This window comes from Nomascus leucogenys, chromosome 14 (assembly GCF_006542625.1).
Source record: "Nomascus leucogenys isolate Asia chromosome 14, Asia_NLE_v1, whole genome shotgun sequence".
Taxonomy (NCBI): domain Eukaryota; kingdom Metazoa; phylum Chordata; class Mammalia; order Primates; family Hylobatidae; genus Nomascus; species Nomascus leucogenys.
Genome location: NC_044394.1, coordinates 55044182 through 55060892, shown reverse-complemented (window position 1 = coordinate 55060892; position 16711 = coordinate 55044182). Strand labels below are relative to the sequence as shown.

Here is a 16711-nt window from a genome sequence, read left to right as displayed (position 1 = left end):
AAATCATGCCCATATGAATGTGGGTGTGATCCAATAGGACACACCTATCTGCCATTCTCTACAAAATTCTTAGTAGCCATTACATTTTTACTAGCTGATCTAGAAATCATCCTCCTATTACCATTACCATGAGCATCTCAAATAAACAACTTAAAACTTATACTCACTATAGCACTAATTTTAATCTTTACCTTAGCCCTCAACCTAGCCTATGAATGAATGACAGGGCAATCACCACCGATTTCCCTTTGAAGTATGCATTTATAGTTGTAAAGGACACATGTTGTTTTTATCTGTTTACATCTAGTTCTTCTAGTAAAAACACACTATGATCCACTTGGGATACTTCCCTTCCTCCGCTCACATATCCTGTGGTTTTGATGTGGTTCATGACCTGGGAACTCAACAAGTGGGCAATGAAAATACTGCATATCCCCATCCAAAGAGATTAGTTCTTGGTGAACCAAGATCAACACTAACCCAAAGTCACCTATTTGTTCCTGTGGATAAAATCCTTGAAGTTATTGTGAACTATCAGAAATGATCTGTAATCTTTTCACTGGAGTTGCTAATCTGGGAGGGCTTAAATCTGCAGAGTCTGCAGACCAACTCTGCCTCTGGGAGAACCAACCTGTGAACGAAGCCAGCACACAAAGCTGTAGGTCTGAGGGGCAGAGACATACTTCTGTTGATGATAAACCTCTATCCTGCCTTGCGTTAATACTCTGCTCCTTTAAGCTAGACAAAGGACTCTTTTTCTTAAAACAGATTGAGTTGGGCCTTTTACTCTCAACTGAAATATTTATGAAAAATTAGTATTATTTTTTATAGATTATTGTTAACTAGTCACGCTACTGATCTATTGAACACAAGGTCTTATTTCTTCTAACTGTAAGAGTTTATTGTTGCATAAATTGTTAAGTTTATTTTGCGTATGCTAATAATAAGGCTAAGAGAAGCTGATGCCTTTCAAAATGCACTCCAGACACATATATGTTACAGCAGTTCTGGGTGGACTCTCAGAACTACTTTTAATCAAATGTCCTCTGACTCTAAGTCCAGTTCTCTTGCTTTTGTACCAGGCTGCATCTCCTCTAATTTCAGAACATTGTTATAAAAATGATTGTTACAAAAATGATCCTTACCCTTCAGCTTTAAGGTACTCGTTAAGTAACCTTAACCTTAACTTAACAACTACTTAACCTTAACTCGTTAAGTATCTTAATGTTGAAGATGAAAATCTGACATACAGAATACTCAAAGGAATATTCAGATAGAGCAAGGACATGTTTTTGGTGTTAAAAGTAAGGTTAAAATTCCTATAATTAAATTTAAGAAGGGAAGAGACTGGTTGTTCTTTGAAGAACAAGAAAACACTGCAGCAACAGTTTCATTTTAGTGACAGTGCTTTCAGAGTCACATGTCAACATATCCTTAAACACTACTGCTCTAAATGTGCACCAGTCTCTATAATTTCATGCTTCCTCAAATCCTATACTGGATCAACAAGTTTCTTTTTGAGAGACTGTGTACCCCAAATGGTAAACCCTTGTTTGGCAAGCAATACATTTAGTTTTAACTTAGATACTGAGTGGTGAGATGTTACTTCCAATAAAGGGAAGATACATTCCCAATTCATGTACTCCAGAAAGTTTGACAATTAAGATTTATCAAACTGAAATACAAATTAATGCATAAATCTGCGGTCAAATAAACCAAATATTCACACCAGACATTCTTCTTAAGTAACTAGAAAACTTACCTGCCAGGAAGGGAGTAGAGGCTACTTTATTCATTATCTGTTGGGTTGTGTTGTTGACAGGTGTGTACGCAACAGAAAATCTGGATTCATTAAATGTATCTACCCGTCCCAGGTCCATGGTAAGCAGTGAAGAAAAATCATTTACTTGATGACTATGAGGATATATATACAAACAAAGTAGTAGAAGCAATGAGTTCAGCCATTCCTATATAATACAGGAAAACGGATAAAGAAAAGTCTTATTTAAAATTAGTCATCCACAATCCTTTTGTCATAAAGTTTGTCTCTTTTTTACTTTTCTAACTTCGATATATCCCATTGTATAAACTGTTTAAAGTCTGCTGAAAGTCTCTGTGTTTTAAGAGATAGTTCCAAGGCATCGCTAGCTTAGTAATGATATACTGGTTACATGCCAAGATTCTGGAATTTCAAACTCAACAGTATGCCAGTTTGTAAGGGCATTCTGATAATTATAATAAGATAGTATCGGAGGGATAGTATCTTAATTAGTTATAAATCCTGATCACATGCGAACTCCCAATAAGAAATCACTTTATTTCCAAAATGCATGATCTTAGGGGAAAAAACTTTACAATGTATGTATAGTGGAATTCCAATTTAGTTAAAAATGCTACCTAGCTGTATCTATCTGATTTTTAAAGTATAGCAAAGTTTAATCAAGATTTTTTATATGGTAAGATTATAAGAGCTAATGCTAATTTTCTTCATGGAATTTAACACAATTTCAACTTTTCCACTTTTTTGAAGAAAACTGATTGTTTCAAGAAGAGAAAAAGATCCCAAAGAGAAAATGCCAGCTACCCATTGTGGTGGATTGGTTTGTTTACCATATCTTTGGAATGTCAGTATCTTAACCCTAGTCTCCATGACTGGGGACACTAGTAACAAATGTGACCATTGGCTTTTAAAACATGTATTGGTTTCTCAATTGCTACCAGATTCAGTGGTTTCAGACCTCAATTTATGAGCCCGTGTCAATTGAAATGTCTTCAAACAGATTCACGGCCTGAAGAATAGTGTTTTCTATTGTATGAAGGTGCTGTATTTTAGTGTTTTTGGTGTATGTGGCGGGGGAGATACACATGGCATAGATACCTCCCAGGCAACACGTATTTTCCCATCATAAATAGAGAATAACACGGATAGTGAGTCATACCATTAAGGACTCTCTTTTCGTTCTCCATTTTTTAAGAAAGTTCTTGCATAATAAGGCCCAAGTTTGTTGACACACACTGATCTTTCTCTTCCTCATCTTGTCTTGTTTAATGAAAAAGAAAGAAGATAAAATTAATATGAAGTTCTTAATAAGAAGAAATATCCTGCAAACAACAAAAAAGCGTAGCCTAATACTCCAATGTTCCAAATGAGTGCAAAGAGTCTGAGTGTTCCCAAGTCAGCATTGTATTACTCCCATGCTCTCCTTCCTTCCACACTTGCAGACTCTGTTTCATCATTTATTTGTGATGCCCTGTGCCAGTTATCAATTTACTGTCTCTCAGCCCTAAATTCGCTCTGCATAGCCTGCTCTATAAAAATGGATCTGAATCCTTTAAGTACTTTCCTTCGCCAGCTGACATGATGTTATGCTGTTTCAGCAGAGAGGATAGTAGAGACACTGCAGGCATCTGATGCTATCCAGGTATCAGATTAGTTCATTTGCCGAGTTGCTATAGAATGTATTTTTCCCCACTGAGTAAATTGTTTTCTCCAATGCAAAGTATCTAGAGTGTGCAGGATTCACTGTGTGTTTCCTCTAGCTCTCGACTTGGGTAGCAGTAGTATATCCGGGAGCCCCAGATAGCTACAGCCCTTTCCTCAAAGCTCTGTTTCCTTTGGCCGTCCCGTTGCAAAAGGAGTGCACTCCAGGACTGGTGTCCACAGTTTGCCATTCAGACTTCTCTGCCATTCAGTGGGTTTCCACCACTTCTTATCCAATGGTCAATACCTTATCTCCTCATGTTTATTCTTCTTTGGATATTCTCCCTCAGCCCTAGGAAGCCCTCTTGAGCTCTCAGTTCATTTTTATAGTTATTCTCCTGTCACTGTTCAATAGTTCTGTATATTAAACTTACTTCATTTAATTACTATGTAGTTTCTGTCCCCAGATTGCACCCAGACCAACACCTACACATACACCACTCTTAATTTCAATAAATACATCCTTGAACACCCAATTTAATGACTCTATAATATTTAGCTTAAGAACCTGAATAAATAATCTGTTTTAGGAATTGATCTATCTAAGACAATTTAAGGGGTCTTTGTTATTTCTGGCAGAAATAATTGCTCTCTTTACTAATTTGTTGTGGGATGAAAGAAAATCTTCTTTCCCTAGTGAAAGAAATTGTACTTTCCACTATCTTTCTTTGAAGAATTAAAATCTTAATATAGGATAATCACCATAGTTTGGCCTGGAAGAGAGCTTTACATTGTCTTTTTGAAATGTCATTTTAATCAAATGTCATTTTAAAATGGCATTTATTTATTGTTTCCATCTTTAAGAATTTATTTATGTTTATTATGCAGAGTCATCAGGAAAAATACACACACATATTTGCATATGTATAATCTCTGTGTAGGTGTATAGCTATACTTTTTTCTAAAATCACTGTAGCAATTTGTACTATGATAAGTATTTCAAAATTCATCTTTTCCACATTCTCATCTATAATGATATTGCCATTCTCTATAAGATTTTCTGGATTTTTCTTTAACTTACAATGCATAAATTCTCAAGAGAATATTGCTACTTTCCTAATAATGAAACAAAGTCAGATAATCTATGAAATCATAACTTTTCTTGGGTCTACCAAAGAGCTGAGATCACAGGTAACTGGGTAAACTAAAGTCGAAAGGATGAAAGCCTTCTCCAGGGATAAAAGGGACCCATGAACAGTTTCAGAATTGGTAGAGTATTAGAGAAAGACATGGCTACTATAAAAGCAGGTAGGGAGAAAGCAGCTGAAATGTTAAATGTTTAATGGCTGAGTGTGGATGCTAGTCCTGGTACCCACAGCTTGCGTGTTTATTTACAATTACCGGGACCCCAGCACTTATTTGTCAACTGTTTTTGTATAGGCTTCACCTAGTATTCATTTAAAAAAATTACAATAGCAACGACTTGGAACCAACCCAAATCCCCATCAATGATAGACTGCATAAAGAAAATGTGGCATATATACACCATGGAATACTATGCAGCCTTAAAAAAGAATGAGATCAAGTCCTTTGCAGGGACATGGATGAAGCCGGAAGCCATCATCCTCAGCAAAATAACACAGAAACAGAAAACCAAACACCTCATGTTCTCACTTGTAAGTGGGAGTTGAACAAGGAGAACACATGGACACAGGGAGGGGAACATCACACACTGGGGCCTGTCGGGGGGTGAGAGGAAAGGGAAGGGAGAGCATTAGGACAAATACCTAATGCATGTGGGGCTTAAAACCTAGGTGATGGGTTGATGGGTGCAGCAAACCACCATGACACATGTATATCTATGTAACAAACCTGCATGTTCAGCACATGTAGCCCAGAACTTAAAGTGATATATATATATATATATATATATATATATATATATATGTAATATGCAAACAAGAGACCAGTAGCTCACAGGCCACAAAATCTACCCATGTCTCAGAATATTTTTTCCAAAGGGCAAATCTAGAAGCCTTGGTAGAAGGACAGGAATCCCTGTCAGCCCCACAAAACAACCTGTTGTTGCATCTTGGGGAGGAGTTAAAGCAAAAATCAGCAGCTAATGAGGGGCAATCTGTAAACTACCAACCACCCCTTCCCCCAACCTTTACTCCTGTTCCAAGTGAACTTCTGCTGCTAAGTTATGGGTAGAAGCAAAAAGCCACTTTGTGGAGGGAGAGGAAGGAAACCACATCGCTCTATGAGAAGCCTTGCACCTAGTAAAAAGCAACAGCCTGCTACCACTGCAGGTGGAGCGGGAAACTTCCAGTTCCCATTCCCAAGCAAAGATAAGTTGCAGCTGAGATTTGCAACAGTGACCCAGCATGGATACAAAGCAGAGACAGGCTCTCACCACAGCGGGGGAGAGGAAGCTCTCACAGGTCCAGAACCTCTCAACAGATTCAAAGTGGGAATTGGCTGGTATGTAGGGAGAAAAACATGTTGAGGAAGCCCCATCTCAAGGGCCAGATCTATAGTATCTAATACTGAGGCTGGAGTAAGAAATCTTGAGTTCCTCCTACCCATATCTCAAGCACTGCACTGAGCAAAAAGCTATAGCAGTCTATGGATGGGGGAAGGGTAAGAGAATGGAGAGGGTCTCCTTTATGGCTTGGGTGCACAAGGCCTTAGAAAGTCGAGGGTGGAACAGGAGCACAGAGAAAACAATTTACAGCTTCTCAGAGCCAAATTATGCACAAACAAGGAGTGTGTAGGGTATCTCATTATTAGAATTTGTGTTGTCTTGTTTTTCATAGAATGTGAGCATCTTCTTATATGTTGAATGGCTATTTAGACTTCTGGAAACAGCTTTTTGTACTCAGTTGATTTTTTTTTGGTCATACCTATTTGTAGGAGTTCATTATGTATTCCAGATATTTGTTTGCTGCTAGTTATTAATTTTGTCAATCTACAATTTTCTTTTATTGTATTCAAGTTTAAGTTTTGTTGTAGTCAAGTTAAACAACCTTTTCCTTTGTGATTGCATATTTGGTGTGTGTGTCCTGTTTAGAAAGCACTTTCCTTTTCAGAAGTCATAAATACACATTCCTTCATATTCTTCTAACAATCTCAAGTATTTGTCAAGAGCACATGAAAGATGTACTCTTTCATACATCTGAGTTTATTTTTGTGTAAGACCTAAGAGAGTGACCTAAGTCATTGGTGATGAGTTTTTTTCTTTCTGCATTTCTCCAGTAAATTGTTCCAACATGAACTACTTTCTGGTTCCTTCTTTCTGTATTCATTTGTTATTCCTTCTCTCTTAAATAGCAGATATGTGTGTGTTTGTGTTTGTGTGTGTGTATATGTGTGTGTGTGTCTGCATATGTATATATATTATGTGTATATGCACTTTGAAGTATTCTATTTTTCAATTTATCTCTGTATATTTCTTGCACATAGTCTAGTTACTAGTAGTTACTAGAACTTCATAATAAGCCTTCATAAATGCTAGAACAGGGTCTTCATCTTATTTTGTTTTCAAAATTGTCTTGGCTCTTCTGAAAGCTTACTATTTGTGACAGAAACTGCTAGCTTTTTACCAAAACTAATATATTTATTTATTTATTTATTTTTGAGATGGAGTCTCACTATGTGGCCCAGGCTAGAGTACAGTGGTGCCATCTTGGCTCACTGCAACCTCTGCCTCCGAGGTTCAAGCGATTCTCCTGCCTCAGCCTCCCGAGTAGCAGGGACTACAGGCACCTGCCACCATGCCCAGCTAATTTTTGTATTTTTAGTAGAGATGAGGTTTCACCATATTGGCCAGGCTGGTCTTGAACTCCTGACCTCATGATCTGCCCACCTTGGCCACCCAAAGTGCTGGGATTACAGGCGTGAGCCACTGCGCCCGGCCGCTTTCTACCAAAATGTATTACTTTTTCTTTCTGAGCACAGAGCTATACTCCATTCACAATGACATAAGATTGCTTTCTAGTCAATGGAATATAAGCAGAAGAAATAATGTGCCATTTCTAAGTCATAATATTAAGAAGTAGGTGAGTCTCTCTGTATCCTCTTTTCCCTTCTGCTAGGTAGATGCCTTAGAAGACAGCCGGCCAAAAGACGGATGGAATTCAGTTTCCTAGATTATCATGGGAAGAAAAACCGTGAATAGAAGCTGATATATTAGTTTAGTGAGCAAGAAATTATATGGTATTGGCCGGGCATGGTGGCTCATGCCTGTAATCCCAGCAGTTTGGGAGGCTGAGGCAGGTGGATAACCTGAGCTCAGGAGTTTGAGACCAGCTGGCGCAACATGGTGAAACCCTGTCCCTACTAAAAATACAAAAAAGTTAGCTGGGCATGGTGGCATGCACCTGCAATCCCAGCCACTCAGGAGGCTGAGGCAGGGGAATCGCTTGAACCCGGGAGGCAGAGGTTGCAGTGAGCCGAGATGGCGCCACTGCACTCCAGCCTGGGCGACAGAGTGAGACTCCATCAAAAGAAAGAGAGAGAGAGAGAAAGAGAGAGAGAGAGAGAGAAAGAGAGAGAAAGAAAGAAAATAAATTGTATTGTAGTTATTGTAGTTGAGCCATTAAATAATTTTTGTTAGATTTATTCTGCAGTTCAATTTATATTAGCTTATACTCTTCTAAATGTATATTGGAAACATTTTGGCAAGTTTCATGATAAAGATCTGATTACTATTGCATTAAATTTATTAACTCACTCAGATATAATTAAAATGTTTATGGTATTGAGTTTTCTTCTACACGGACATGAGATATTTTCTTATATTCTTTTGTAATTATGATTATATCTAATATAATCTACTAACATGTAAATTAGATTGATGTTTTCTCTCCTGTTTTCCAGCAAATACAATAATTTGTCATAAGGTATTTTTTAATGCTACTTAATCGAATTTGCCATTATTTTACTTGGGATTGTTTATAATCATAAATTACAGTGTACTATAATTTAATTGTTTATACAGTGTGCTTGTCTGCTTTTAGCCTCAATGCTTTGTTAGCTTTATTATGGCTAGCATTTTCTCTTTTTCTGTTCTCCAAGGCAGTTTGTAACACATGGAAGATCTGATCTTAGAAGGCTAGTAAACTTGCTGATAAAACCTGATGAGCCTGTTGTTTCTGGGATAAGGATGGGCTAGATTATCATTGCTGTTAACGAAGGTTCAATTAATTAAATATGACTGGCCTATTCAATTGTCTGTTTGAACTTGATCCAATTTTGATAATTTTCACTGAAAAGTATTCATTATATTTAGATTATTTATTTATTTATTTTTATTTTACTTTATGTTCTGGGATCATGTGCAGAATGTGCAGGTTTGTTACATAGGTATACATATAACCATGGTGGTTTGCTGCACCTGTCAACCCGTCATCTAGGTTTTAAGCCCCGCATGCATTAGGTATTTGTTCTAATGCTCTTCATCCCCTTGCCCTCTACTCCTCAACGGGCCCTGGTGTACGTTGTTTCCCTCAATGTGTCCATGTGTTCTCATTGTTCAACTCCCACTTATGAGTAAGAACATGTGGTGTTTGGTTTTCTGTTCCTGTGTTAGTTTGCTGAGAATGATGGCTTCCACCTGCATCCATCTCCGTGCAAAGGACATGATCTCATTCTTTTTTATGGCTGCATAGTATTCCAAGGTGTATATGTGGCACATTTTATTTAGCCAGTCTAACATTGTTGGGCATTTAGGTTGGTTCCAAGTCTTTGCTATTGTAAATAGTGCTGCAATAAACATTATGTGTGCATGTGTCTTTATAGTAGAATGATTTATATTCCTTTGGGTATGTACTCAGTAATGGGATTGCTGGGTCAAATTGTATTTCTGATCCTAGATCCTGAGGAATAGCCACACTGTCTTCCACAATGGTTGAACTAATTTACACTCCCACTAACAGTGTAAAAGTGTTCCTATTTCTTCACAGCCTTGTCAGCATCTGTTGTTTCCTGACTTTTTAATAACCGCCATTCTGACTGGCATGAAATGATATCTCATTGTGGTTTTGATTTACATTTCTCTAGTGATCAGTGGTGATGAGTTTTTTTTATTTGTTTGTTGGCCACATAAATGTCTTCTTTTGAGAAGTGTCTGTTCATGTCTTGTGTCCACTTTTTGATGGGATTATTTGTTTTTTTCTTGTAAATTTGTTTAATTTCCTTGTAGATTCTGGATATTAGCCCTTTGTCAGATGGGTAGATTGCAAAAATTTTCTCCCATTCTGTAGTTTGCCTGTTCACTCTGATGATAGTTTATTTTGCTGTGCAGGCGCTCTTTAGTTTAATGAGATCCCATTTGTCAATTTTGGCTTTTGTTGCAATTGCTTTTGGTATTTTAGTCATGAAGTCTTTGCCCATGCCTATGTCCTGAATGGTACTGCCTAGGTTTTTTTCTAGGGTTTTTATGGTTTTGGGTTTTACAGTTAAGTCTTTAAAACATTTTGAGTTAATTTTTGTATAAAGTGTAAGGAAGGGGTCCTGTTTCAGTTTTCTGCATATGACTAACCAGCTTTCCCAGCACCATTTATTTAACAGAGAATCATTTCCACATTGCTTGTTTTTGTCAGATTTGTCAAAGATCAGATGGTTGTAGATGCGTGGTGTAATTTCTGAGGTCTCTGTCCTGTTTCATTGGTCTATATATCTGTTTTGGTACCAGTATCATGGTGTTTTGGTTACTATAGCCTTGTAGTATAGTTTGAAATCAGATAACATGGTAAACTAGAAAATCTAGAAGAAATGGGTAAATTCCATGACACATACACCCTCCTAAGACTAAACCAGGAAAAAGTCAAATCCCTGAATAGGCCGATAACAAGTTCTGAGATTGAAGGAGTAATTAATAGCTTACCAATCAAAAAAAGCCCAGGACCAGACAGATTCACAACTGAATTCTACCAGTGGTACAAAGAGGAGCTGGTAGCATTCCTTCTGAAACAATTCCAAACAATCGAAAAAGAGGGACTCCTCTCTAACTCATGTTATGAGACCAACATCATCCTGCTACCAAAACCTGGCAGAGACACAACAAAAAACGAAAATTTCAGACCAACATCCCTGATTAATATGGACGTGAAAATCCTCAATAAAATACTGGCAAACCAAATCCAGCAGCACATCAAAAAGCTTATCTGCCATGATCAAGTCGCTTCATCCCTGGGATGCAAGGCTATTTCAATATACGCAAATCGATTAATGTAATCCATCACATAAACAGAACCAATGGCAAAAACCACATGATTATCTCAATAGATGCAGAAAAGGCCTTTCATAAAATTCAACATCTCTTCATGTTAAAAACTCTCAATAAACTAGGCATTGATGGAACATAACTCAAAATAACAAGAGCTCTTTACTACAGAGCCATAGCCAATATCATACTGAATGGGTAAAAGCTGGAAGCATTCCCTTTGAAAACCGGCACAAGACAAGGATGCCCTCTCTCACCACTCCTATTCAACATAGTATTGGAAGTTCTGGCCAGTGCAATCAGGCAAGAGAAAGAAATAAAGCGTATTCAAATAGGAAGAGAGGAAGTCAAATTGTCACTGTTTGCCGATGACATGATTCTGTATTTAGAAAACCCCGTTGCCTCAGCCCCAAAACTCCTTAAGCTGGTAAGCAACTTCAGCAAAGTCTCAGGATACAAAATCAATGTGCAAATATCACAAGTATTCCTATACACCAACGATAGACAAGCAAAAAGCCAAATCATGAATGAACTCCCATTCAAAATTGTTTGTTTGAAATAAACATACATGGTTTAATAAACAAAGAGAATAAAATACCTAGGAATACAACTTACAAGGGACATGAAGGACCTCTTCAAGGAGAACCACAAACCACTGCTCAAGGAAATAAGAAAGGACACAAACAAATGGAAAAACATTCAGTCCTCATGGATAGGAAAAATCAATATCATGAAAATGGCCATACTGCCCAAAGTAATTTATAAATTCAATGCTATCCCATCAAGCTACCATTGACCTTCTTTGCAGAATAGAAAAAAACTACTTTAAATTTTATGTGGAACCAAAAAAGAGCCCGCGTAGCCAAAACAATCCTAAGCAAAAAGAACAAAGCTGGAAGCATCATGCTACCTGGCTTCAAACTATATTTAGATTTATTAGCATGAATTTAAAATATCTATAACTAAAAATACTTTTAAAAACCTATTATATATGGATGTATTTTTTCTTCTATTTTTAAGCTTCTTTTTATTTTTATTCATTAGTCTTGCTAGAATTTTGAATGTATTAATGGCCTTTTAAACAAAACAGCAGTGTTACTGTTTCATCATTTTGATTATTTACTATGTTTTCTAATTTATTAATTTATCTTCTTACTTTTTACGATTTTATTTCTACTCTTTTGGGGGTTTGTTTTGCTGCTTTTTCCTTTGGCTTCTTGGCTGAAATAGTGAACTAATGTTAGCAGAGTGGCTGAGAAAATGGATTCTGGAGTTGGGTGATTGCATCAGTGACCCAATTATCCACCTCTGTCTGTGTCTACCCTTTGTCTGGTAATTTTGGAGTTTTTGTCATCAAGGCAGGCTAGTACGTGGGCCAAGAGAAGAAGGGAGGTGTGATGACGCATCAGTTCTGAACCTCAGCCTCCCGAGACCTTGAGTGTATCTGCTTGCTTTTTTGTTTCTTCCATTGCTGTGAGAGCAGACCTGGCCTAGCCTACTGCAGAATGAAACCAAGCTGAGTCCTCTCAGTCATCCAGTTGAGAGTGCTAGCCAGTCCCCTCCCAGAGATACCATCAAGCCTATCCAAGATCAGCAGTTTCTTAGGAACCACTGCAGACGCTGCAACTACAAATGCTTATTGCTGCGTGTCATTATTTGGGTTTATTTCCTTTTTGCTATGTAACATAAATGTGACAATAGACCATACATATGTTACTTAGGATTACTTCTTTAGCATTCACTATATTGAAGTTTCTTTGTTTTTAGTGACTCTTTATTTTTGATATCTAACAATTATATTGTGATCAAAGAAATGACTTCTCAGTAAGATACTGCTTCTTTAAAATTCCTTAAGACTTCCTCGGTGGTTTAGCATATTTTAATATTTGAAAGTGTTCCACATGCACCTAACATACCTGTAACTCACCATTTAGGTGAAGTATTTTGTACATATTTATTCAATCTTTTTCATTGTGTTCTTCAAATCTTCAGCATCCTTTCTAATGTTATATTTACTAGATCAATCATTTCATAATAGAGTTCAATTAAATATTTCCACTCTAATAATAGGTTTCGTAATTTCTTATTCTATCTCTGTTAGTTTTCAGCATGTTCATTTAAAGTCTAGGTAGCTAGGTGCATAAAACATTGCTTTTTTATGTTTCAGTAATAGGTTGCTTCTATTTCTGATAATAACATGGAGACACTAGGTTTCTATAGGTTAATATTTGCCTAAAGTATCTGTTTCTATCTCTTTGTTGTTAACCTTTTGCTGCATTTTTAAATATTTGGTTAATGTATAAAAAACTCATCAATGCATTATGTTTAGAAATCTAAACTGATAGATAACTATATATTTAAGAGATGCATTAAACCATGTATGAATTTTTGTTTTGGATGATCTCTCATTCTATCTTATTCTCATGTTAAACCTCCTTTTCCTTTGCTTCTAGTTTTGTCTACATCTTTACCTTCTATTGAATTGAAAATGTTTTCCTCCCCTTCTCCATTTCTTCTCCTGTCCCAAAGATATAAAATGTGGTTACGTGTCTTTTATGGTTACTCTTAAATACTTTTCTAAGGAACTATAACTTATTTTATGAAAACTCAAAAGTATTTATTATCTCTATTCTCTTTTTACAAACAAATGCCTTCTAGATATTTTAACACTCTGCTGAATTCCAACCTAATTATCCAGGTTATTTATTTATTTATTTTTATTTTTATTTTTTTTTGAGATGGAGTCTCGCTCTATCGCCCAGGCTGGAGTGCAGTGGCACGATCTCGGCTCACTGCAAGCTCCACTTCCCGGGTTCACGCCATTCTCCTGCCTCAGCCTCCCGAGTAGCTGGGACTACAGGTGCCCGCCACCATGCCTGGATAATTTTTTGTACTTTTTGTAGAGACGGGGTTTCACCATGTTAGCCAGGATGGTCTCGATCTCCTGACCTTGTGATCCGCCTGTTATTGTGTAGAAATGTGATTCAATTTTCAATTTAAAGAACATACAAAGTAGATTCATTTTTTACCATCAAATGTCTATTAACTTTGCCAATGAATTATGCATTTCTGTAGAGACGCTGTGATATATTTGGGCTTGTGCACGAGGTGGAGTGTAGAAATTCCTCCTGTACAGGGCTTGCATTGGCCGCAGCTGCTTTAAGAACCCAGAAACTTTTGCCCTCTCTGTAGGCTAGCTCACTGTGAAAATATCCCATGGGTTTTACCTAAAATTGCTTACAGAGAGTGGCATTATACTTCTATAGATAATTGCATCAGTAACCAGAGAGGAGAAGTACAGCAGTAGACTACCCTCTACCCCCTGGTGGGAGTAGTAGCACATCACAGTTTCAGCATGTTCAATCTTGAGCAAAGAACATGATGTGATTGTTTGTGGGTATGTCTGTATATGGGGGGTGATTTTGTAGGGGAATTTATACATACAGTTTATTGCAGCAGGCAAATAAAATACTTCCCAGAAGAAGATAATTCAGTGCGTAATAAAAGCAGCACATCTTTCCATAACTTCAATTAACCACTGCTACACAAATATGATTTGCTAAGCCACTCCTGAAAACTGTAGGACTAGAGTGCTTTCAAATGGTCTTTGCTGTGGGAGAAAACAGGGTATGTAAGCTGAATTATAGAAGTAAAGAGATTCTGGAAGGTACCATCATCATTTTTCTGGGAAGCATGTAAAGGACATGACTTGGAAGAATGGGTCCAGACTTTTGAGCACAAAGCCAGCAGCTCCACCCTGAAGACCATCATTTGGCTCATAAGGCCTGACTTCTGAGGAGACAAGATCTCCCTCTGTATGCATGCCATGTTGGCCATGCAGTTTCTATGAACTCCTCCATAGTGATGAGAAGTGAATGAGCCCCAACTGAATCCATCATCTCATTTATGGGACAGGATCACACATAGGGTGGTGCTACTTTCTAGAGCCAAAGCTCAAGTAAGGTGTCCAGGGGTCAGTTGGAACAGAAGGCACATTAGCCACAGCAGTCTCAGAGAACACTGCTAGAAGAAGAACCTACACATGGCCATGTAATGAGGCTGAGGGGCAAGCCTAAGAGGAAGCAGACCAAGTAAAGAGGTCAGAAAGCCATTGGAAAGAGAAGAGGGAAAGCCAGTTCCAAGAGTAAAGCAGCCTAGGTTAAGGTGCAGAAAATTCAGCATGGATACTTTTAAGAGAGCTGTGCAAGGCTCTCTTTACCTAAAATCACCCTCCGTATACAGACATACCCACAAACAATCACATCATGTTCTTTGCTCAAGATTGAACATGCTGAAACTGTGATGTGCTACTACTCCTACCAGGAGGTAGAGGGTAGTCTACTGCTGTACTTCTCCTCTCTGGTTACTGATACAATTATCTATAGAAGTATAATGCCACTCTCTGTAAGCAATTTGAGGTAAAATCCATGGGATATTTTCACAGTGAGCTAGCCTACAGAGAGGGCAAAAGTTTCTGGGTTCTTAAAGCAGCTGCAGCCAATGCAAGCTCTGTACAGGAGGAATTTCTACACTCCACCTCATGTACAAGCCCAAATACATCACAGCATCTCTACAGAAATGCATAATTCATTGGCGAAGTTAATAGACATTGGCCAAGAGGATGATCTCCTCACTATGGAATTAGCTACAGTCTTAGGTAGCATGCCAACTCCAGTCTGACTCGAATCCCTTATATCTTCCATCGTAAAGTATTATTGCCAACTTTGTTTCTTTCCAATTTTTATATGTTCTGCAGTTTATATAAAGGCTAGCAAAAACATGAATTCTTTATTATACATATGGCAAATAGTCTCAAATTGTAATGACTCATTTTTATCCTCTTATACTGTTGTAAAATTCTGAACAAAATGTATTCACTATAGGAGCATGAAAATTCTTTTTACCAATGTACATTTTAAATAACATTGTGATAAAGAGAAGCTACATATTTCACATTCTCATTCAATTCACTGAATCCAACGAGTAAAAGATCCTAGAAAGAATCTTACATTTCTCAAATTCTTACAGCCTAAGAGTGAGCGATAGGAAAAATAAAAATATTTCTGTAAGTGCTCTTGGTAAACAGTCTTAAAGTCAGAAGAGCACTTCTCCAAAAGGCCCTATATTATTGTGCAATCAAAGTAGATAACTTTAACTTCAAAAACAGCTCAGTCTTCCAACACAATTCTTAAAACTCTAAGATCTTCACAAAAATTTTTTAGCCAATTTAAACTTATTTCTACACTCAGTTATGTTTAAAACAACGTAATGGTTGCATAATTTTTTAAAAAACATTCTAACTCAATATTTTCATCTATCTAATATTAATTACCAGATATAAGATCTTCAAAATAGCCCAATATTTTTCAAAATAATTTCTCCATAGATGATTGTCATTCAGTTTATAAAGGTTTATTTATGATTTTGTGATAGGAATAAGAAAAGACAAAACCTCTGAGACAAACACACACACAAAAACAAAACACAAAACAAAACAGAAAAAATACAATGAACTTACTTCTGGGAAAATTGAAGCAAGGAATCTAGAGGTATGGTTTATCCGCTGAGCTCCTTGTTTAGAAGAAAATTATTCATATTTTTTCCTGGTCTCTACCATGTATCTAGAATTTGCTTTAACTGTTTGACTTCTGTGAAAAGTTTCTGTGAAGACTGCTTTCAGAGTGGAGGTTATGATCTCAATTCTGTAGGCCCTGCCAAACATCACATTCACGTGATCATGCTTGGACTGTTTGTCTTCTCATTGATATTCGGCCAGTTCCTGCGGAGCAGTGGCGTTTATACTGGGTTGCCTGGTTATATCATATTATAGGGAGCAATTCCTCTTTTACGTCCAAGATTATTGTGGCTAATATCAAAATTTAAAGTGCTGTCTTTAAGCCCTGAGAAAGTAAATAGCTTAATCAGAGAAAAGCTCTTCTCTCCACCCAGAGCTCTAGTCTGCTTAATTGACAGCTTTACCTAGATAATCAAAATTTTCATTCCTCTGCCTCCCAGCTTCATTTTCACTCAGTTCAGACTATTTTCCAATTTATTTGACCCAC

At 37.2% G+C, this 16711-nt stretch overlaps 1 protein-coding gene across 1 annotated transcript in view; it reads right to left on the bottom strand.

Moving 5' to 3' along the window:
• LOC100590018 (ATP-binding cassette sub-family A member 8) overlaps window positions 1-16300 on the bottom strand; it is a 93378-nt gene extending 77078 nt beyond the window's left edge. Inside the window, exons 1-4 of the mRNA XM_003276081.4 lie at window positions 16168-16300; window positions 10311-10472; window positions 2940-3040; window positions 1763-1967 (exon numbers count right to left, since the gene is read on the bottom strand). Of these exons, the coding sequence (XP_003276129.2) occupies window positions 1763-1967; window positions 2940-3035 (301 nt within the window). The 5' untranslated portion in view covers window positions 3036-3040; window positions 10311-10472; window positions 16168-16300. The remainder of the gene's footprint in view (window positions 1-1762; window positions 1968-2939; window positions 3041-10310; window positions 10473-16167) is intronic.
• Between the last annotated feature and the right edge of the window lie 411 nt (window positions 16301-16711).